At 41.7% G+C, this 24067-nt stretch overlaps 1 protein-coding gene across 6 annotated transcripts; it reads right to left on the bottom strand.

Moving 5' to 3' along the window:
* Positions 1–3574: 3574 nt before the first annotated feature.
* Positions 3575–23835, bottom strand: LOC147798815 (uncharacterized). Of its 6 annotated transcripts, none has more exons than XR_015425702.1 (8): positions 23416–23835; positions 22736–23156; positions 21532–21584; positions 20621–21040; positions 19393–19445; positions 12149–12591; positions 10984–11036; positions 3575–10502 (listed from the first exon to the last, which is right to left on the bottom strand). XR_015425702.1 is itself a non-coding variant. In XM_087138319.1 (5 exons), the coding sequence occupies exons 1-3, from the start codon at positions 17752–17754 to the stop codon at positions 12429–12431; spliced, it is 408 nt and encodes a 135-aa protein (XP_086994445.1). In that variant the 5' UTR covers positions 17755–17758; the 3' UTR covers positions 3575–10502; positions 10984–11036; positions 12171–12428. The 6 variants fall into 6 exon arrangements, 1 of the variants encoding a protein (XP_086994445.1); XR_015425701.1 differs by having other exon boundaries at positions 12171–12591; XR_015425703.1 differs by lacking the exons at positions 20621–21040; positions 21532–21584 and having other exon boundaries at positions 12171–12591.
* Positions 23836–24067: the final 232 nt, after the last annotated feature.

Below are 24067 nucleotides of genomic sequence, written 5' to 3'. Positions count from 1 at the left end.
GATTTAAAAGACCCGATTATATACGTGCGATCAAGTCTTATTTAGATTATGCCCAAGATTTCACACGAGTCGATCTAACTACAACATCAAGATTTAAAAATAATAGTGTCAATTTTGAATTTAACCCGAGACAAATCGTCGCAGACGTTATGACATTTTACAACTATGACAACAAACTGAATCGCGACAAAATCATATCAAAGTGGAAAGAAATCGGCGCTCGTCGTCAAATTAAAGTTCAATCAACGATGGTTGTAGAGTGTTTTAATCTAGAACGAGGACCCGATGACGACCGAGACAAAAGTTTATAATATACATTTAATACAGAGTACACCACTGTATCGAGAGTTACCTTGTTAAACCAAATATGCTTGAGCACAAAGACAACTTTATTGAACAAATTGAGCGTTTTGTTAATAAAGGTTCGGGGTATATCGTTGAAGAAATAAACAGAATTTACATCAACATTATTAGGTATGGAGACATTGGTGGAAGCAGTTTTATCGGACTAGACAAATTTGTTAAAGCCAAAAAGAACAACGACTTATATCAAGTACGACGGTCTTGATTTTACGGGTATCGATTTTCTCACACCGTTGTCGCAGATATCACGCATTGAAAAACAACACGACATCACGATTAATGTGTTTGGATACGAATACCCCGAATCCGAAGAAAAATTAGGAATTCGAAGTGAAGAACCCAAAAAGATTAAACAAAAAGAAGGAAAATTTTTAATTGTTTAAAGAATTTGCACCTGGGGAAGCGAGCAAACCTGGCGTAAACATGCTTTATACCACGGAAGAAACGCAAACTGTTGTTGTTGTTGACCCCCAATGCTTGCCAAAACCAGTCGTTAAAAGTCACTATTTTGGGGGGTCAAAGACAAATCGAGACTTTTGGGAGCACAAGTCAACAATCATAAAGATAACAAATACATTTTCGATCGTTGCAATTCACACTTTTATTAGCAAGCTGACCTTAACAAACATTTAAAGAGTGTAAAGGCGAAGGAAGTCCGGCTTGTTTGGTTGAAATACCAGAAGCAATGTTATATGAAGAATCTCCCACGGTAGTTTTTAAAAATTTAGACACAAACCAAAAAACGCCGTTTGTGATTTACGCAGAATTTGAATCGATCTTAGTTAAAACGAGCGACAAATCAGAGCCGCAAAAACACACCCCTTGCGGGTTTTATTACGCGGAAATACGATGCAACAGCCGTAAAACCGCCGAGAAGCTTTCTCGAGGACCAAACGTGAGTCAAGTATTTGTTCAAAGTCTCATGGAAGAAGTCAGAAAATTTACGACGTTTGTGCAGATCCCGAGCCTCTCAAACACACCCCCGAACAAGAATGAGAATATCGTTATGCCACAGAGTGTCGGGTATGCAAAAAACACAAAAGTTGCAACAAATACGAATGTTGGTGTAACGAGCCGAGTAAAGTCAACGGTGATGATCGGTGTCTAATAGGTAATAAACGTTTTGCAAAAAAATCCCAATATCAGAGATCACTGTTACGTTACGGGTGTCTTTAGAGGCGCGGCTTATTGCAATTTACAACTCCTAGTGGTACCCGACGAAACGCCGATTCCTGTGATATTCCATAATCTGAAAAACTATGACGCGCATTTCATTATACAGGGAGCGGCCACAGTTGCAGGCAATCTTTGCATAAACTTAATTACGTGTATCCCCCCAAAAAACAGCGAAAAATGCATTTCGTTCAGCCTTGGTAAACTTCAATTTATAGGCTCGTATCACTTTATGGCATCCTCGTTGGATAACAATATCAAAGCGCGTCCAAAAGACAAACTTGATCATATCAATAAACTCGATAAAAAGTTTACTTTTACAAAAAGGCATTTATCCTTATGAATACATGGACTCTTTTGAAAAGTTTAACAAAACGCAACTTACACCTCAAGAATCATTTTATAGCTCACTCAAACGGGCGAGCGTTACTGTTGAACAATACTTCCGCGCTCAACAAGTATGAACAACGTTTGGATGTAAAACATTAGGTGATTATCACGATCTGTACATCAAAACAGACACTTTGCTTTTAGAAATTAATGCTCGACAGCAAAGCCATAAAGGTTGAAAAGCTCATTGCTACGTTGGCGCCTAAAAAGGAATACGTTGTACGCTATCGATTGCTACAGTTGTATTTACGACTCGGATTAAAGTCAACCAAAGTACACCCTGTGATGCAATTTAGAAAACGGCCTTGGTTACGCATACGTAGTTACATCAAAAAAGAATACAGACCTTCGTAAACGGGCAAAACATCGTATCGATCAAGACTTTTTTTACCTCGCTAATAATGCGAGGTATGGTAAAACAGTGGCAAATGATCGCAAACGTTGTAACTTTGCAAACGTTTTAATTTAGCTGTAAATAAAAGTCAATAAAAATAATGTTGTTGAAATATGTTCAGGTAGTTATGGAGCTACTTATAGCACTTCATTTGATGTATTATACCTATGAGTACTGTTGCTTGAAATAAAGTTTAAACAAAATGACGCAAAAAGGGAACAACAAAACGAGGGTCTCAAAACGATACTTGCGCAGCCAACATTAACCCCGGCATCAAACGCGAACCAAGTTGACTTCAAATCTCGACTTCGTTCAATTGTAGCCTCGGGAGATTCTAAAAAGTATTTAGGCAAGGATTTCACCGTAATAGAAATGGAATCTGTACCACCGTCATAACAAGAAAAAATGTATCAACATTATTCAGCTAAATTTGGCAAGGAAGTCGTATCCACAGATGGAGAAAGTTTGTTGTCGTTGTATTTTCGACTTTTGGGGCTTTCGCTTCCGATCGAATTTATGGGTTTAGACGTTACGTTGGATTCGGAAAACACATTAACACCAAATCTGGAACGAGACCCCATAGTTTGAGCATGGGGCAATTTCTCACGGAAGTTTGTTACAAGTATGGAAGTTACCTTAGTCCGCTAGTTGGCGCATTAATTACAAAAAAATCTTTCTTTCAACAAGAAATCGGAACAAAACCTTTCTTGCTTTGTAACAAATAGCAACAAAGATGAGCGAAGCGAAGCAAGCGACAAAGCAAACAAATCAAAGTGAACAAAACGACGAGCGAAGCGATAGCTTTGACCCAAGTGACAGGCAAAACCAAAATTAAAAACCCTAAACAAATTGTGCAAGGTAAAAAACTCGCAGAACACAATCGTAAAATGAAAGAGCAACTTGCTTTGATAAACATATGTCTCTCCTTAGCACATCTCCGTCGTAGGAGGGAGCTATAGAATAAAACCAACAAATAGGCTGCATCCAAATTGGTTGTCTAGGGCTAAGTCTAGGTCTTCACTCCATTGGAAATGCGTGGAGACGCGCAAACCCAGCTATAGCTCTGGAGGCCCTTTTCGGGCGAGGCTGAATTTCAATGCATTGCATCACACAGATGAATTGCACAATCACTGACGAAAGCTTAATAATTTAGTTCCTGCCAACTGTTTTTCGAGGTGAGACGTAGCTCAGTGGAACACTCGATACTCACCTTTTTCTATTTTTCTTTTTAAATTCTTTTTTCATATAAAACTTCTCTTACTTCTCTCATGTTAGCGATCGTGAAATACTGCTCTAACATTTTGTTTGTTCGGAAAATTCATCATACACGAAAATGCGGTCTTGAATTATTACACCAATAGGCCTTTTTTATCCCTCCAATGTAATTCTGTTTTTTAAACTGAAGAGGATATATACTTTTCCCTTTTCATGCCAGCCGATCTGTGGGTAATAAATATAAAATTATGGCAAGTTACATGCACCGTAGGAATAATTACTGATTGTTACAATAAATTACTATAGATCAGAGTATCAGTTGAGTAGGAGCGCGCTATCAATCAGTAGTTTAATTTTTCCCAGTGCAAAGACAATGCACTAATTAAAATCTTGTCCAATTGAATATGCTTGTGAGATAAATCAGAAATTAGTTCATTTTAATAAGTATCATGCATAACCTTGGAATGTTACCATTTATTATCCAATCCTGCCCATCGGATGCATCCCCAACCAAACTGAAGGCTCCAAAATAACATATGCATTTGAAAAAATAAAAAAAATCAACAATTATGATTCTGACAGTACCGAAATGGCACTTTTTGCAAACTGGAAATTCAGTTGTGCGTAAGAAAAAGTTCTCATGACCCAGAAACAGACTTTGATATTAACATGTCTCTCATTGGCTTATCTCCGTCGTACGATGGCGCTACAGAATAAAACACACACATAGGCTTCATCTGAATTTGTTGTCTAGCTATAGCTCTGGATGCCCGTTTCGGACGCGGCTGAATTTCAAAGCATTGCATCACACTGATGAATTGCACCATCGCTCAGGAACGTTTAATAATCCAATTCCTGCCAAATGTTTTTCGAGGTGAGCCGTAGCTCAGTGGATCGAATATGAGACTAAAGCAAATTCTCTCACCACCCTAACTTCCCAGTAAGGGTACGAGACCACTGGGCCAACTCGATACTCACCTTTTTCTGTTTTAATTCTTTTTTAATCTGAAACTTCATATTTATTTTTCTCTTGTTCCAATCGTTTAAAACTACTTAAGCGTTTTCTTTGTAGTGAAAAATTAAAAATACCCTAAAGGGGTATGTTTAAGTTACATCAGTGGCCTTTTTTAACTCTCTGTGTAATTCATTTGTTTAAACTGAAGCGGAATATATACTTTTCACTTTTTATGCCATCCGATCTGTGAATGATAAATGTATAATTATGGCCAGTTACATCCATCCATACTCCTCCAAGTTCAATGCATCGTATCAACAAGTGCTGATTGTTATAATAAATTGCTCTATAGATCAGACCACGAGTAAAGTAGGAACGCGCCATCAATCAGTAGTTTAATTTATCGCAGTCCGAGAAAATACACTGATCAACGTCTTGTCCGAGTACATAGCTTGTGAGCAGAATCAGCAATCGACTGTTCATTTGAATTATAATGGTGCATAACCTTGGAATCTCACCGTTTCATGATTTTCCAACCCTGTCCGCCTCTACTTCCATCGGATCAATCCCCAGCCCTATTTGATGGGTTTCTTTCCAGAATGGCATAACAATTTGAAAAACATGCAAAATTTACACAATTATGAAGGATTGAAGAGCTTTAGCCGTGTACAACGTGTGCCTAAAATTCTTTTCACTATTTTGGCTCATAAAAAAATATGTTTTGCTGTCATAAAACTGTAGAAACTGACGGCAGGAAACTGAGAGTGGGGAAGCATTTTGAAAAGTACCGAAATGGCACTTATCGCATATTGAAAATTCAGTTGTATGTAGGGAAAAGTTCTCACAACCCAGAAACGGACTTTGATATTAACATGTCTCTCATTGGCACATCTCCGTCGCACGATGGCGCTACAGAGTAAAACTCACACATAGGTTGCATCCGAATTTGTTGTCTAGGGCTAGGTCTAGGTCTTCACTCCATTGGAAATGCGCGGAGACGCACAGACCTAGCTATAGCTCTGGATGCCCGTTTCGGACGCGGCTGAATTTCAAAGCATTGCATCACACTGATGAATTGCACCATCACTCAGGAACGTTTAATAATCCAATTCCTGCCAAATGTTTTTCGAAGTGAGCCGTAGCTCAGTGGATCGAGTATGAGACTAAAGCAAATTCTCTCACCACCCTAACTTCACAGTAAGGGTATGAGACCGCTGGGCCAACTCGATACTCACCTTTTTCTGTTTTGATTCTTTTTTAATCTGAAACTTCAAATTTATTTTCTTGTTCCAATCGTTTAAAAACTACTTAAAAGTTTTCTTTGCTGTGAAAATTAAAAAGAAACTTTAAAAAATGGGCCTGTTAAGATTACACCCGGTTTTAGCCCTTTTTTACCCTTCCAATGTAATTCATGTGTTTAAACTGAAGCCGGATATATACTTTTCATGCATCCGATCTGTGAATCATAAATATATAATTATGGAAAGTTATATACACCGTATCAATAATTACTGATTGTTACAATAAATTGCTGTAGATCAGAGAGTAGGAGAGCGCTATCAATCAGTATCTTAATTTTCCCCAGTGCAAAGACAATTTGCTGATCAAAATCTTGTCCAATTGAACATGCTTGTGAGAGAAATCGGAAATTCGTTGTTCATTTTAATAAGAATCATGCACAACCTTGGAATCTTACCATTTATTATCCAATCCTGCCCATCTTTACTTCCATCGGATACATCCCCAGTCCAAATAAAGGGTTTATTGCCAAAATGACTTATATCCATTTGAAAAACTTACAAAATTTCCACAATTATGAAAGAGGTTTAGCAGTGTACCATTTGTCCCTAAATTGTTTAATCGCTATTTGACTCACGAAAGTTGTCTTCAGCGAGTTTAAAGCTTAAAGACTGACTACGGACAACTGAGAGAGAGTAGGATTCTGAAAAGTACCAAAATGGCACTTACTGTCTGTTGCAAATTCAGTTGCGTGAAAGAAAAAGTTCTCACAACCAAGAAACGGACTTTGATATTAACATGTCTCTCATTGGCACATCTCCGTCGTACGATGGCGCTACAGAATAAAACCCACACATAGGCTGCATCCGAATTTGTTGTCTAGGGCTAGGTCTAGGTCTTCATTCCGTTGGAAACGCGCGGAGACGCGCAGACCTAGCTATGGCTCCGGAGGCCCGTTTCGGACGCGGCTGAATGTCAATGCATTGCATCACCGTGAATTTGCACCATCACTGACGAACGTTTAATAATCTAATTCCTGCCAAGTGTTTTTCGAGGTGAGCCGTAGCTCAGTGGATCGAATATGAGACTAAAGCAAATTCTCTCAGCACCCTAACTTCCCAGTATGGGTATGAGACCGCTGGGCCAACTCGATACTCACCTTTTTCTGTTTTGATTCTTTTTTAATCTGAAACTTCAAATTTATTTTCTTGTTCCAATCGTTTAAAAACTACTTAAAAGTTTTCTTTGCTGTGAAAATTAAAAAGAAACTTTAAAAAATGGGCCTGTTAAGATTACACCCGGTTTTAGCCCTTTTTTACCCTTCCAATGTAATTCATGTGTTTAAACTGAAGCCGGATATATACTTTTCATGCATCCGATCTGTGAATCATAAATATATAATTATGGAAAGTTATATACACCGTATCAATAATTACTGATTGTTACAATAAATTGCTGTAGATCAGAGAGTAGGAGAGCGCTATCAATCAGTATCTTAATTTTCCCCAGTGCAAAGACAATTTGCTGATCAAAATCTTGTCCAATTGAACATGCTTGTGAGAGAAATCGGAAATTCGTTGTTCATTTTAATAAGAATCATGCACAACCTTGGAATCTTACCATTTATTATCCAATCCTGCCCATCTTTACTTCCATCGGATACATCCCCAGTCCAAATAAAGGGTTTATTGCCAAAATGACTTATATCCATTTGAAAAACTTACAAAATTTCCACAATTATGAAAGAGGTTTAGCAGTGTACCATTTGTCCCTAAATTGTTTAATCGCTATTTGACTCACGAAAGTTGTCTTCAGCGAGTTTCAAGCTTAAAGACTGACTACGGACAACTGAGAGAGAGTAGGATTCTGAAAAGTACCAAAATGGCACTTACTGTCTGTTGCAAATTCAGTTGCGTGAAAGAAAAAGTTCTCACAACCAAGAAACGGACTTTGATATTAACATGTCTCTCATTGGCACATCTCCGTCGTACGATGGCGCTACAGAATAAAACCCACACATAGGCTGCATCCGAATTTGTTGTCTAGGGCTAGGTCTAGGTCTTCATTCCGTTGGAAATGCGCGGAGACGCGCAGACCTAGCTATGGCTCCGGAGGCCCGTTTCGGACGCGGCTGAATGTCAATGCATTGCATCACCGTGAATTTGCACCATCACTGACGAACGTTTAATAATCTAATTCCTGCCAAGTGTTTTTCGAGGTGAGCCGTAGCTCAGTGGATCGAATATGAGACTAAAGCAAATTCTCTCAGCACCCTAACTTCCCAGTAAGGGTACGAGACCACTGGGCCAACTCGATACTCACCTTTTTCTTTTAATAATTTTTCCTTTTTTATCAATTTCCGACAAACTTATTATTCGATCTTTCGTGTTTCCAATTTTGAAAAACTGCTTTTTCTCTGTAGTAAAATTCACAAAACTCCAACACTAAATTTGTACACCAGTAGCCTTTTTTTGTACCTCCTTCAGTGTCATTTATTTATCCTATTGAAATAGGCTAAATGCTTTTCAATTTTCATCACAACCGATCCGTAAATTATGATTGTAGATTTATACATATTTACAGTACAAAGATACTGCACAGATCAAAGCGTTGTCCAAGTAAAAATGGTTGTGAAATCCAAAATTGACTGTTCATTTTGAAAATATTCGTAAACTTGGAATCTTACCGTGAATTATACACCCTTGCCCACGCCAGCTTCCGTAAGTTCCATCCCCAGCCCCAATTATTTCAATTGTGTCCAGGGAAAAGTTCTCACTACCCAGGAGACCAGCTCTGATAAAATAATGTTTCTCATTGGCACATCTTCGTCGTGGGATGGCGCTACAGAATAAACCCAACAGGGTGCACCACTAAAAATAAATTCCCATAGACAGCAGTGATAACTCCACATACTTCACAAATATTTAAAAAATACCCACAACTCTCACAAGTGTTCAGGTTGCACAGCAAAATGATGTTCCACATGTCCTCTTTCATTTTTCTTTCAATTTTCGGGGGGGGGGTTGACTCATGACTTTTTGAGAAATTTTCACTAGAAGCAGACCACCCGTAAAATGCAGAAAATATCCCTGTCCAGAAAAGTAACCATTTTGAAAACCCCTCCCTCGACAAAATGGCTCAAATAGTGCCACTTTCAAACCCGATTGCATCCAAATCGCTCGGAATTGAAAGCCTTGAGTCCAGCCCAGAGGTCCAGTCTCATATTTCTTCAATTCCTCAGTTCCATGGCTCTCAGGACCCTCTAATATAGAATATTTTCAGTGTATAACTTTTATTAATGAGCTCGGCGGACATATTTCTGGCCTAAATACGAGGGTGCACCCTTTAATAGCGGGCAACTTTCACATTGTGACACAACAACACTCTTAAGAGAATCAGAATATACCCAAAATCATTATGTAAAAAAAAAATTGAAAAATATTGCCCCTGGGAGAAACCGCAGGGGTAAACGCATAAGGGTATGGCTATGCCATTTTGCACGATTCCAATAGGAAAACAGCATGCCTGTGTGCATGCCTTGTGCATCTTGAGGGTGCTTATTTCTTTCCTTCCCTCACCAAACTAGACAAAATTTCCCTCTTTAACACAAACATTCTATTTTGCGATCAATCTGGGCTGTGTTGTGTTGTGGATATGCCCACTTTGGGGCGGATCCTGAGTGGAAAGGAAGAGGGTTCTAATTATAAGTTGATACGCACAGTTGGACTTTGGAAAGTGTATGTAGGCCTTTCTGTATGTTACAGATGATAATGTGACATCAGCCTCAGTGGTATTTTGGCTATTTCTCAATTTAGTGCAACAAAGAAACACCAACAGAAGATCAACAGCTGTACACAATGGACACTGATGCTATCCATTGGTGTACGTAAAATCATACTGAAATCAGAGGATTCAATACTAAATGTCAGGGTTAATCCCTGGTCGTGGCTGCCCAGTTCCATAAAACTACAAGCCAAGCCCTGCCCCCACCACAACGTAGCCACATTTGTACTAGCTGGGTTACTGACCTATCTTCCACCCCCCTCCCACATACACACCACACCCACACCCTAATAAAATAAAAGAAATCTAACTCCATGTCATGCTTGTAAAGTATATTTGATGTGTTCTGTGTTCATTAGTATGGGGTTTGACAGTGAGTCTATGTGGCCACATGCATTTTGTCAGATGCTCACACACAGGAGAAAATTTATCAGACTTGCACAGCCAACTAGTCAAGCAGCAATACTGGGTTGATTGGAATGTGCAGTCTGCAAATGTAGCAAAGGCTGGTGTCAGAATGGCCACAAATTGTCCCTGCCAAACTTACAGTCCATTTCAGAGGAACTCACCAACAGTCTATATAAGGCAAACACAGGAGTAAATAGGAAGTAGTTGTTACTAGAGATGAGTCTTCAAGGACCAGTCCACTGCAGTGCTGACAATTTAAGGATGTCACGCTGCTCCGTCCCGATGTTGCCGAGACGATTTCTCTAGACAAACTCGAGTGCCAGAGTCCAACGGACAGTCAGGAGGGTATGAGCAGCATGCCGGTTTGTTGACGTCAAACCCTCTGCAGTGGACTTAGTTGCAATGCTGTCCTCATGCATACATGCACATGTACACCACAGAGGGAGGAAATCCTGATTTCGATGGCCGGCCCACGTTGATGCCGACTGAGAAATATTGGGGTTTCTACAACATAGAATTTCGATCGCTGATGGAAGGAGGCTCTTATCAGCAATGGACACAACTATCCCTTCAAGGAATGTCCTGCAAATACATCAACAAATGTCGTGAACATGATGAAACTGTCACAAAAATGGGCACATGCAACCAGATCAAGAGCAATCGTGCAAAACCTACAAAGTGCAGGGTTCCAGGAAAGACGCTGCTTGTTGTGGCCAATGACAAAGTCAAGCATCTTTTTGACAAGCCAATCGTCAAAATTGTCCGCCTGATTAGGCTGCAGACAAATTTTAGTTCAGTCATGTCAGACTTGTGTGTTTTAACTTTCACCCCCGACATGCTGCCCGCCCTCTATATCCTCGACTTCATCAGCAGTCAAAATTAAATTCTCCCAAGCAGAAAATTGGGATTTACTTGATTTTATCTCACTACAAAAATACGTATCTGTTTTCCATCTCAATAATTATATAAATAAACCAGCCAGAAAGAAAGAAATGAGAGCAAGCAGAAACTAGAATGATTCGAATGACTCAACGTTTTCCATAGTGTATGATGGTTCACTTACCGGTAAACATTTACTCCACTGTGCTTGTTTTTTCTGCTCTTGTCAATAAAAACCTGGAATTCAAAAGTACAGAGTGCGAATTATTTTGTGTTCTGTTAGATTTTGCTTCAATTTAATCTCAATGCACCAACAGCAGCAAAAAATACCTTTTTAAATCCCCATCAAAACAAAATCTCTGGATCCATAATAGCGGGCAACTTTTACATTGTGACACAACAGCACTCTTACGAGAATCAGAATATATCCAAAGTCATTATGTAAATTTTAAAAAAAATTGAAAAATATTGCCCCAGGGAGAAACCGCAGGGGTAAACGCATAAGGGTATGGCTATGCCATTTTGCACGATTCGAATAGGAAAACAGCATGTCTGTGTGCATGCCTTGTGCATCTTGAGGGTGCTTATTTCTTTCCTTCACTCACCAAATCTAGACAAAATTTCCCTCTTTAACACAAACATTCTATTTTGCGGTCAATCTGGGCTCATTGTGTTGTGGATATGCCCACTTTGGGGGTGGATCCTGGGTGGAAAGGGGGAGGGTGCTAATTATAAGTGTATACGCACAGTTGGACTTTGGAAAGTGTATGTAGGCCTTTCTGTATGTTACAGATGATAATGTGACATCAGCCTCTGTGGTATTTTGGCTATTTCTCAATTTAGTGCAACAAAGAAACACCAACAGAAGATCAACAGCTGTACACAATGGACACTGATGCTATGCATTGGTGTACGTAAAATCATAATGAGATCAGAGGATTCACTGCTAAGTGTCACGGTTAATCCATGGTCGTGGCTGCCCAATTCCATAAAACTACAAGCTGAGCCCTGCCCCCACCACAGCCTAGCCACAATTGTACCAGCTGGGTTACTGACCTATCTTCCACCACCCCCCACATATACACCACACCCACACCCTAATAAAATAAAAGAAATCTAACTCCATGTCATGCTTGTAAAGTATAATTGATGTGCTCTGTGTTCATTAGTATGGGGTTTGACAGTGAGTCTGTGTGGCCACATGCATTTTGTCAGATGCTCATCACACACAGGAGAAAATTTATCAGACTTGCACAGCCAACTAGTACTGGGTTGATTGGAATGTGCAGTCTGCAAATGGAGCAAAGGCTGGTGTCAGAATGGCCACAATTTGTCCTTGCCAAACTTACAGTCCATTTCAGATGAACTCACCAACAGTCTATATGAGGCAAACACAGGAGTAAATAGGAAGTAGTTGTTGCTAGAGATGAGTCTTCAAGGACCACTCCGATGCAGTGCTGACAATTTAAGGATGTCACGGCGCTGCTCCGTCCCGATGTTGCCGAGACGATTTCTCCAGACAAACTCGAGTGCCAGAGTCCAACGGACAGTCAGGAGGGTACGAGCAGCATACCGGTTTGTTAAAACAAACCCTCTGCAGTGGACTTACATGTAGTTGCAATGCTGTCCTCATGCACAAGTACACCACAGAGCGAGGAAATCCTGATTCTGATGGCCGGCCCATGTTGATGCCGACTGAGAAAGGTTGGGGTTTCTACAACACAGAGTTTCAACCGCTGATGGAAGGAGGTTCTTATCAGCAATGGACACAACTGTCCCTTCAAGGAATGTCCTGCAAATACATCAACAAATGTCGTGAACATGATGAAACTTTCTCAAAAATGGGCACAAGCAACCAGATCAAGAGCAATCGTGCAAAACCTACGTGAAGTGCAGGGTTGCAGGAAAGACGCCGCTTGCTGTGGCCAATGATAAAGTCAAGCATCCTTTTGGCAAGGCAACTGTCAAAATTGTACACCTTATTAGGCTGCAGACAAATTTTAGTTCAGTCATGTCAGTCTTAATGCACTGTGTGTTTTAACTTTCACCCCCCCCCCGACATGCTGCCCGCCCTCTATATCCATTACTCAGACACCCTCGATAGAAACGACATTAAATTGACTGTACACAGACCATCTGTACCGATGGTCCGTGTACAAACCAGAATGGACCAATAAGGAAACAGCGCCCATGGCTTGTGACTGCCAGAACTTAGCCAATAAGAGTGCACATGCTCACCTTGCTCCACACCCACAGTGGCCTTCAAGATCCAGAATTACAAGCACATAAACAGTGGGATGACCACAGGGTTTTACAGCGCTGTGACAGCAGGTGGTTTCGTGATTTACCACTGCACTGACCTTCAAGGCGGTGGCTGGGTTTGTCAAGCACCAAAACATTAATTAAAACATAAAGTCAGCAATAGTAAGGAAAAAGGAAGAATAGTGCAGTGGGGAAAATTTGCAAACTGCCTGGTGGAAGTCGCAGCAAAACGAAATATAGTAGTGCACGCTTATTAAATTGGCTTTTAGGCAATGATATTGAAAACTCAGCTCCCCGAGATTGTATGCCTGCGTGCGCTTTCAATTTTTGAACTGGACAGTGTATTGTATGACGGAACTGAACCATTGCGAACTAGTATACTCTTTTGATTCCACTGGGCAACTCAATATGAGAATCCAGAAAGACTGATAAAAATTATGTTGATTTAATATTTCGTTCTTTATTCGGAACATCTTAAGGAACAACTTTAGATGTTCTGTTGTTTTTCACTCTGTTGAGATATCTGAATATTATCAGTTGATCGTCTACTGGTTTCCACTAGGCACGTACTGGGCTAATTATACACATGTCCATGTACCGTACAACTGTACAATCACAGTAAAAATTGTCCCGAAGACAGTGCTGAAACAATGAAGTCAATGTGAACCGCTTTACCAAAATGTCCCCGGTGTTTTTCATGTGTATGAGCTGATTTTTTGTGAGGGTTCTATAGCCCCGTTTTGTCCCGGCCTGTCCATCATATTCCTGTATTTTAATGGGGCTGGATCCGCCCGTCGAGAATACCCACTTGGCTGTTTCCTTGACAGAGAATGGACCTATGTACTGATCTTTATGATGACATTTACACATGTACATTTGTGCTTTCCTATGGTGCTCAGTGGACTGTGCCCCCCCCAACCTCGCCAGCTTGGAGGAAAAGTGGGATGCGAGAAGGGAAAAAGGGGTGCAGGAGCCAATTTGCGGGTGGGGAGTATTCGGTATTGTCGGGTCAAAAGCGGGGTTCAATAACGGAAAAGAGGGGTGCGAAAAGGAAAAAAGTGGGGTGCGAGAAGGGAAAGGAGGGTGCAGACGCGAATTTGCAGTGTGTTGAGCTTTTGCCGAGTCAAAAGCGGGGTGCAAGAGCGGAAAAGAGGGGTGCGAAAAGCGAAAAGTGGGGAGCAAGAAGGGAAAAGAGGGGTGCGAAAAGGAAAAAAGTGGGGCATGGAAGCAAATTTGCAGTGTGTTGACCCTTCAGTTTTGTTGAGTAAAAAGCGGGTTGCGAGAAGGGCAAAGAAGGTGCAAAAGAAAAAGGGGGGCAAGGGAGCGAATTTGCAGTGTGGGGAGCACTCAGTTTTGACGAGTAAAAAGTGGGCTGCGAGAACGGAAAAGAGGGGTGCGAAAAGGGAAAAGTGGGGTGCCAGAAGAGAAAAGAGGGGTGCGAAAAGGGAAAAGTGGGGTGCCAGAAGAGAAAAGAGGGGTGCAAAAAGAAAAAAGGGGGCAAGGGAGCGAATTTGCAGTGTGGGAGTATTCAGTTTTATCGAGTCAAAAGCGGGTGCGAGAACGGAAAAGAGGGGGGCGAGAAGGGAAAAGAGGGGTGCGAGAAGGGAAAAGTGGCATACAGGAGTGAATGTCCTGGGGACAGAGAATTCAGTTTTGTCGAGTCGAAAGCGGGGTGCGAGAGCGGAAAAGAGGGGTGCGAAAAGGGAAAAGTGGGGTGCGAGAAGAAAAAAGAGGGGTGCGAAAAGAAAACAGTGGGGCAGGGGAGCAAATTTGCAGTGTACAGAGTATTCAGTTTTGTCGAGTAGAAAGCGGGCTGCGAGAACGGAAAAGAGGGGTGTGAGAAGGGAAAAGTTGGGTCCGAGAAGGGAAAAGAGGGGTACGAAAAGGAAAAAGTGGGGTGCAAGAAGGGAAAAGAGGGGTGCGAAAAGGAAAAAAGTGGGGCATGGAAGCAAATTTGCAGTGTGTTGACCCTTCAGTTTTGTTGAGTAAAAAGCGGGTTGCGAGAAGGGCAAAGAAGGTGCAAAAGAAAAAGAGGGGCAAGGGAGCGAATTTGCAGTGTGGGGAGCACTCAGTTTTGACGAGTAAAAAGTGGGCTGCGAGAACAGAAAAGAGGGGTGCGAAAAGGGAAAAGTGGGCTGCGAGAACGGAAAAGAGGGGTGCGAAAAGGGAAAAGTGGGGTGCCAGAAGAGAAAAGAGGGGTACAAAAAGGAAAAAGGGGGCAAGGGAGCGGATTTGCAGTGTGGGAGTATTCAGTTTTATCGAGCCAAAAGGGGGTGCGAGAACGGAAAAGAGGGGTGCGAGAAGGGAAAAGAGGGGTGCGAGAAGGGAAAAGTGGCATACAGGAGTGAATTTCCTGGGTACAGAGTATTCAGTTTTGTCGAGTCGAAAGCGGGGTGCGAGAGCGGAAAAGAGGGGTGCGAAAAGGGAAAAGTGGGGTGCGAGAAGAAAAAAGAGGGGTGCGAAAAGAAAACAGTGGGGCAGGGGAGCAAATTTGCAGTGTACAGAGTATTCAGTTTTGTCGAGTAGAAAGCGGGCTGCGAGAACGGAAAAGAGGGGTGTGAGAAGGGAAAAGTTGGGTCCGAGAAGGGAAAAGAGGGTTACGAAAAGGAAAAAGTGGGGTGTGAGAAGGGAAAGAAGAGAAGAGAGAAGAGAAGAGGGGTGAAAAAAGAAAAAATGGGGGCAAGGCAGTGAATTTGCAGTGTATTGAGCCTCCAGTTTTGTCGAGTCAAAAGAAGGGTGCGAGAAGGGAAAAGTGGGGTGCGAGAGGAAAAGGAAAAAGTGGGGTGCAAGAAGGGAAAAGAGGGGTGCAAAAAGAAAAAAGGGGGCAAGGGAGCAGGAATTTGCAGTGTGCGGGGGTATTCAGTTTTGTCGAGTCAAAAGCGGAGTGCGAGAGCGGAAAAGAGGGGTGCGAAAAGGGAAAAGTGGGGTGCGATTAGGGAAAAGAGGGGTGCAAGAAGGGAAAAGAGGGGTGCGGGCGCCAATTTGCAGTGTGTTAAGCCTTCACTTTTGCCAAGTCAAAAGAGGGGTGCGAGAAGGGAAAAGTGGGGTGCGAGAAGGGAAAAGAGAGATGCGGACGTTGATTTGCAGTGTGGGGAGTATTCAGTTTTGTCGAGTCAAAAGTGGAGTGCAAGAGCGGAAAAGAGGGGGCGAAAAGGGAAAAGACTGGTGCAAAAAGAAAAAAAGTGGGGCACGAGAGCGAATTGGCTGCATTTTGAGCCTTCAGTTTTGTCGAGTCAAAAGCGGGGTGCGTAAAGAGAAAAGAGGGGTGCGTGAAGAGAAAACAGGGGTGCGAGAAGGGAAACGTTGGGTGTGAGAAGGAAAAAGTGGGGTGCGAGAATGGAACAGTGGGGTGCGCGAGAAGGGAAAATCGCAAGAAGGGGAAAGTGTGTGCAAGAAGGCAAAAGTGGAGCGTGAGAAGGGAAAAGTGGGATGCAGGCACGAATTTGTAGTGTTTTGAGTCTTGTTAAGTCAAAAGCGGGGTGCGAGAGGGGAAGGGAAGGGGTGCGGGCGCAATTTGCAGCATATTGTGTCTTCACGTTTGTCGAGAAAAAGAACAATTAAAGGGACTGCATGCGGTACTATCTTTTAAGCGGGCGGTTGTTGGTCTGTCAGTTAGTCATTTTTTTGCTTTGTTGGATCGTTACCTTCGTTGTTGCTACTTAATGTTACCCAAATACATACCCAAAACATCAATCCTGAGAGTTTTCAACAGCGATAGCTTTTCTGTTTTTTTTTTTTAGTTTTCCTTTTCTTCCTCTGCCAATGAACGCCACTCCTCGCAAATGTTTTGATTTGCAGCTGTAAAATTCAACATACTCGCTGGAGCTTGTTGCAAAATAAATAAGCAGATCGAGTACATGTATTTTGATTAAGGCGACTTTAAGCCTTGGTCTTGAGATTTTGTTTTATTGGATTGATGTGTTACGGGTTTACATTAATGAGACGGCAAACAGTGCTTTTCAAGCATCATCGTCAATGTCAAATGGATTTCTTAATGAACTAAATTTTATAGCCATATTGTTGCTCGATCAAACTTCAATGTTATTATATTTTAGAATCACATTTTTTATGACATGTGTACGTTTATTACCATCTGTTTCTTCTCTCTGTGATGTCACCGGGGATCCTTATTGTACTTAGCTTGAGATGACACAACTATCCACCTTAAAGGAATTCTTTCATCTGGCAACGTGCTACCTCTCCATACCCTTCCACCAAGGCGTCTTATCTCAGAAGATACTGTATCCTGGGAAGCACTCAGCTTGCCAGCAAGGACGAACATTTGGTTAGCTAGAATGCTCTTTGTCTGCGTTGCGTCTTCATTTCCAGTGCCATCTTAAGATACTTGATCTTCGGCCATACTCAAAGGTCGGTTTTCTCCATCGCTGTGACTCTCTTCATCAACATCACACATTGTCAGATGATCTTCAACAAACTCTTCAAAAGCCACAACAATTTCAGATGGACAAAGACATCTCCACTGCCATTCGAAGAGAGCTTGCAAAACTGTGGGTCTGTTTTTACCGCCACCTCTCAAAGTGTGTTGATAAAAATATGTCATGTTTAAGTAATGCTGGTACTCACCGGCTTCTGTCGCTAGCCTCATCATGGAATGAAAAGGGAAATTCTCCAACAGTATTGGCACAACGTCGATGAGTTTCATCCTATATGAAGTTAGGTTACATGGGACCATTATGTTAAGCACATCAAAAAAAACTCCCCAAGCCGTCCTCCTTGCTCACCCAGATATCGCCTCCAGGTTGGGCCGTGTATCTTTGAGAAAGAAAAGATTGGTCATCCTTACCTCTTTCGGGCGATGAAGTTTCATGCCATTAAGAACCTGCGAGTTGTTGATGCAAGTGAGGCCTATCAGACAGGTTTGCTTCCTTCTTAACTTGCAAAGTCTGCGCCCTCAAGCCTTTGTGTACTTTGCTTTACGCTCATCGCCAATGCCAAACAAAAGTCTTCCTTCCCCCAATTGTGCACTCTTGCTACTATGTTAGCGATTTCTTGCCACTGTGTTAGCGATTTTTTGTGAGTAGATTCATTTTCTAAGAGTTCTGAAAGCCTTTGTCTGTCCTTGTTTTTGAGATCGGGCTTCGCGGGATATCTGAACGAGCTTGAGTGTCACGGAGGATAGAGCACATATGCCTCCCGGTGCAATTCTGCCCGTTTTGCTCAGGCTGACCAGCTTCTTTTTGTTTATTTCTACCTCCTTGTCTTGAAGTGCATTATTATGACCTATGTCCACCTCATCATCTTCATCACTCACTTCAACTCTGACCGCACATTCGCCATCAACCCCATCACCAACGGGAGGAAATACTCCTATCACTAAAGTATCAGAGACTGAACACACTGGCCTCTTATTTATGCAATTTTGTCTAACAATTTGTGCCTTTCTCTCTTCGTTCACAACCTCGCGATCTTTAAGTGGAGCTCCACCAAATAGAAAGGCAAGAAAGGCCTCAATGGACAAAGCTTTCCTGTAATTGCCTGATTTGATAATATGGTTCTGAACATCAAGTTTTTGTTTAGCCAGAAAGTTTTCGAACGGACCCCAACCCTTGTCCCAGAAAACGATGAGCTTTCTCGGAGTCAATAAAAACTGTATCATTGACTAGATCTGTAAGCCCCGACGTTCTCTTGCCAGAAAGGAAACGACAGCGCATGTTAGAGTACTGGTTTCTTGTTTTGTCTACATGTACATGTACACCATTTATTATACACCCAATAGACCTCTACATAATTTGGGAAGTATAACCTGCAGATAGCTTTCCCAGACGAATATGAAAATACACATGCCCAATGCCCAACCACCGCTTTGAAAAGCTTGGAAGGTCAATCAGTGGTCAATCACAAAACCACATGCTGTCACAGCGCTCACTCGTAAAACCCTGTGGTCAGCCACTGTTTATGTGCTTGTAATTCTTGAGCGGGGAGGCCAACGGGTGTGGAGCATGCAAGGTGAGCATGTGCACTCTTATTGGCTACGTTCTGGCAGTACACAAGCCATGGGCGCTGTTTCCTTATTGGTCCATTCTGGTTTCTACACGGACCATCGGTACCGATGGTCCGTGTACAATCAATTTAATGTCGCTTCTATCGAGAGTGTCCGAGTATATCCTCGACTTTATCAGCAGTCAAAATTAAATTCTCCCAAGCAGAAAATTAGGATTTACTTGATTTTATCTCACTACAAACATATGTGTCTGTTTTCCATCTCAATAATTATATAAATAAACCAGCCAGGAAAAAAAATGACTGCAAGCTGAAACTAGAATGATTCAAATGACTCAACGTTTTCCATATTGTATGATGGTTCACTTACCGGTAAACATTTACTCCACTGTGCTTGTTTTTTCTGCTCTTGTCAATAAAAACCTGGAATTCAAAAGTACAGAGTGCAAATTATTTTGTGTTCTGTTAGATTTTGCTTAAATTTAATCTAAATGTGCCAACAGCAGCAAAAAACACCTTTATCAATCCCCATCAAAACAAAATGGCAGCCACCATTCTCTGGATCTATAATAGCGGGCAACTTTCACATTGTGACACAACAGCACTCTTAAGAGAATCAGAATACATCCAAAGTCACTATATAAAAAAAAAACATCCAAAGTCATTATGTGAATTTTAAAAAAAATTGAAAAATATTGCCCCTGGGAGAAACCGCAGGGGTAAACGCATAAGGGTATAGCTATGCCATTTTGCACGATTCCAATAGGAAAACAGCATGTCTGTGTGCATGCCTTGTGCATCTTGAGGGTGCTTATTTCTTTCCTTCCCTCACCAAATCTAGACAAACTTTCCCTCTTTAACACAAACATTCTATTTTGCGGTCAATCTGGGCTCACTGTGTTGTGGATATGCCCACTTTGGGGGCGGATCCTGAGTGGAAAGGAGGAGGGTTCTAATTATAAGTTGATACGCACAGTTGGACTTTGGAAAGTGTATGTAGGACTTTCTGTATGTGACAGATGATAATGTGACATCAGCCTCAGTGGTATTTTGGCTATTTCTCAATTTAGTGCAACAAAGAAACACCAACAGAAGATCAATAGCTGTACACAATGGACACTGATGCTATGCATTGGTGTATGTAAAATCATACTGAAATCAGAGGATTCAATACTAAATGTCAGGGTTAATCCCTGGTCGCGGCTGCCCAGTTCCATAAAACTACAAGCCAAGCCCTGCCCCCACCACAGCCTAGTCACATTTGTACTAGCTGGGTTACTGACCTATCTTCCAACCCCCCCACATACACACCACACCCACACCCTAATAAAATAAAAGAAATCTAACTCCATGTCATGCTTGTAAAGTATATTTGACGTGCTCTGTGTTCATTAGTATGGGGTTTGACAGTGAGTCTGTGTGGCCACACGCATTTTGTCAGATGCTCACACACAGGAGAAAATTTATCAGACTTGCACAGCCAACTAGTACTGGGTTGATTGGAATGTGCAGTCTCAGTGCAAATGGAGCAAAGGCTGGTGTCAGAATGGCCACAAATTGTCCCTGCCAAACTTACAGTCCATTTCAGAGGAACTCACCAACAGTCTATATAAGGCAAACACAGGAGTAAATAGGAAGTAGTGTTTGCTAGAGATGAGTCTTCAAGCACCAGTCCAATGCAGTGCTGACAATTTAAGGATGTCACGCTGCTCCGTCCCGATGTTGCCCAGACGATTTCTCTAGACAAACTCGAGTGCCAGAGTCCAACGGACAGTCAGGAGGGTACGGGCAGCATGCCGGTTTGTTAAAACAAACCCTCTGCAGTGGACTTAGTTGCAATGCTGTCCTCATGCATACATGCACATGTACACCACAGAGCGAGGAAATCCTGATTCTGATGGCCGGCCCACGTTGATGCCGACTGAGAAAGGTTGGGGTTTGTACAACATAGAATTTCCACAGCTGATGAGGGGAGGCTCTTATCAGCAATGGACACAACTGTCCCTTCAGGGCATGTCCTGCAAATACATCAACAAATGTCGTAAACATGGTGAAACTGTCACAAAAATGGGCACATGCAACCAGATCAAGAGCAATCATGCAAAACCTACGAAGTGCGGGGTTGCAGGAAAGACGCTGTTTGTTGTGGCCAATGACAAAGTCAAGCATCCTTTTGACAAGCCAACCATCAAAATTGTCTGCCTGATTAGGCTGCAGACAAATTTTAGTTCAGTCATGTCAGTCTTAATGCACTGTGTGTGTTTTAACTTTCACCCCCGACATGCTGCCTGCCCTCTATATCCTTGACTTCATCAGCAGTCAAAATTAAATTCTCCCAAGCAGAAAATAGGGATTTACTTGATTTTATCTCACTATAAAAATATGTATCTGTTTTCCATCTCAATAATTATATAAATAAACCAGCCAGAAAGAAAGAAATGAGAGCAAGCAGAAACTAGAATGATTCGAATGACTCAACGTTTTCAATAGTGTATGATGGTTCACTTACCGGTAAACATTTACTCCATCGTGCTTGTTTTTTCTGCTCTTGTCAATAAAAACCTGGAATTCAAAAGTACAGAGTGCAAATTATTTTGTGTTCTGTTAAATTTTGCTTCAATTTAATCTCCATGTGCCGAAAAAGCAGCAAAAAACACCTTTTTAAATCCCCATCAAAACAAAATTGCCACCACCATTCTCTGGGTCAATAATAGCGGGCAACTTTCACATTGTGACACAACAGCACTCTTAAGAGAATCAGAATATATCCAAAGTCCTTATGTAAAAAAAAAAATTGAAAAATATTGCCCGTGGGAGAAACCGCAGGGGTAAACGCATTAGGGTATGGCTATGCCATTTTGCACGATTCGAGTAGGAAAACAGCATGCCTATGTGCATGCCTTGTGCATCTTGAGGGTGCTTATTTCTTTCCTTCCCTCACCAAATCTAGACAAAATTTCCCTCTTTAATACTATTTTGCGGTCAATCTGGGCTCATTGTGTTGTGGATATGCCCACTTTGGGGGCGGATCCTGGGTGGAAAGGGGAGGGTTCTAATTATAAGTTTATTCGCACAGTTGGACTTTGGAAAGTGTATGTAGGCCTTTCTGTATGTTACAGATGACAATGTGACATCAGCCTCTGTGGTATTTTGGCTATTTCTCAATTTATTGCAAAAAAGAAACGCCAACAGAAGAGCAACAGCTGTCCACAATGGACACTGATGCTATGCATTGGTGTACGTAAAATCATAATGAGATCAGAGGATTCACTGCTAAGTGTCACGGTTAATCCATGGTCGTGGCTGCCCAATTCCATAAAACTACAAGCTGAGCCCTGCCCCCACCACAGCCTAGCCACAATTGTACCAGCTGGGTTACTGACCTACATGTATCTTCCACCCCCCCACATATACACCACACCCACACCCTAATAAAATAAAAGAAATCTAACTCCATGTCATGCTTGTAAAGTATAATTGATGTGCTCTGTGTTCATTAGTATGGGGTTTGACAGTGAGTCTGTGTGGCCACATGCATTTTGTCAGATGCTCATCACACACAGGAGAAAATTTATCAGACTTGCACAGCCAACTAGTTCTGTAGCAATACTGGGTTGATTGGAATGTGCAGTCTGCAAATGGAGCAAAGGCTGGTGTCAGAATGGCCACAAATTGTCCCTGCCAAACTTACAGTCCATTTCAGAGGAACTCACCAACAGTCTATATAAGGGAAACACAGGAGTAAATAGGAAGTAGTTGTTGCTAGAGATGAGTCTTCAAGGACCAGTCCAATGCAGTGCTGACAATTTAAGGATGTCACGCTGCTCCGTCCCGATGTTGCCGAGACGATTTTTCCAGACAAACTCGAGTGCCAGAGTCCAACGGACAGTCAGGAGGGTACGAGCAGCATGCCGGTTTGTTGACATCAAACCTTCTGCAGTGGACTTAGTTGCAATGCTGTCCTCATGCATACATGCACATGTACACCACAGAGCGAGGAAATCCTGATTCTGATGGCCGGGACACGTTGATGCCGACTGCGAAATGTTGGGGTTTGTACAACACAGAATTTCAACCGCTGATGGAAGGAGGCTCTTATCAGCCATGGACACAACTGTCCCTTCAAGGAATGTCCTGCAAATATATACATCAACAAATATCGTGAACATTGTGAAACTGTCATAAAAATGGGCACATGCAACCAGATCAAGAGCAATCTTCAATTTAATCTCGATGTGCCGAAAAAGCAGCAAAAAAACCCCTTTTTAAATCCCCATCAAAACAAAATGGCCGCCACCATTCTCTGGATCTATAGGGTGCACCACTAAAAATAAATTCCCATAGACAGCAATGATAAATCCCCATACTTCACAAATATTTTTAAAATACTCACAACTCTCACAGGTGTTCAGGCTGCACAGCAAAATGATGTTCCACATGTCCTCTTTCATTTTCCTTTCAATTTTCGGGGGGTTGACTCATGAATTTTTGAGAAATTTTCACCAGAATCAGACCACCCTTAAAATGCAAAAAAAATGTCCCTGTCCAGAAAAGTAGCCATTTTGAAAAACCCTCCCTCCCAAAATGGCTCAAATAGTGCCACTTTCAAACCCGACTGCATCCAAATTGCTCAGAATTGGAAGCCTTGAGTCCGGCCCAGAGGTTCAGTCTCATATTTCTTCAATTCCTCAGTTCCATGGCTCTCGGGACCCTCTAATATAGAATTTCTTCTGTGTATGACTTTTATTAATGAGCTCGGCGGACATATTTCTGGCCTAAATACAAGGGTGCACCCTTCAATCAAAGTCAAAGTGTTGAGTCAGCCAGTTAAATTGCACCATCACTAGCGAATGTTTAAGAATCTAGGGTAAAGCGGGGTAATTGGAACACTTAAGCAGAATTATGCTTTTATTTAATTTGCAAACATCTTTTTCCATGAACACTTTATTTCTTTGTGTAAAACAATAATTCTTGAACATGTCTTCCACAATTTAACAGATGTTTTCATTTTTAAACTCACTGAAAAATTGTAAATTATCCAGTGT

The sequence above is a fragment of the Acanthaster planci genome, linkage group LG06 (assembly GCF_054643075.1).
Source record: "Acanthaster planci isolate LZ-2023a linkage group LG06, COTS_SCS, whole genome shotgun sequence".
Taxonomy (NCBI): domain Eukaryota; kingdom Metazoa; phylum Echinodermata; class Asteroidea; order Valvatida; family Acanthasteridae; genus Acanthaster; species Acanthaster planci.
This window is presented reverse-complemented; position numbering and strand designations above follow the sequence as displayed.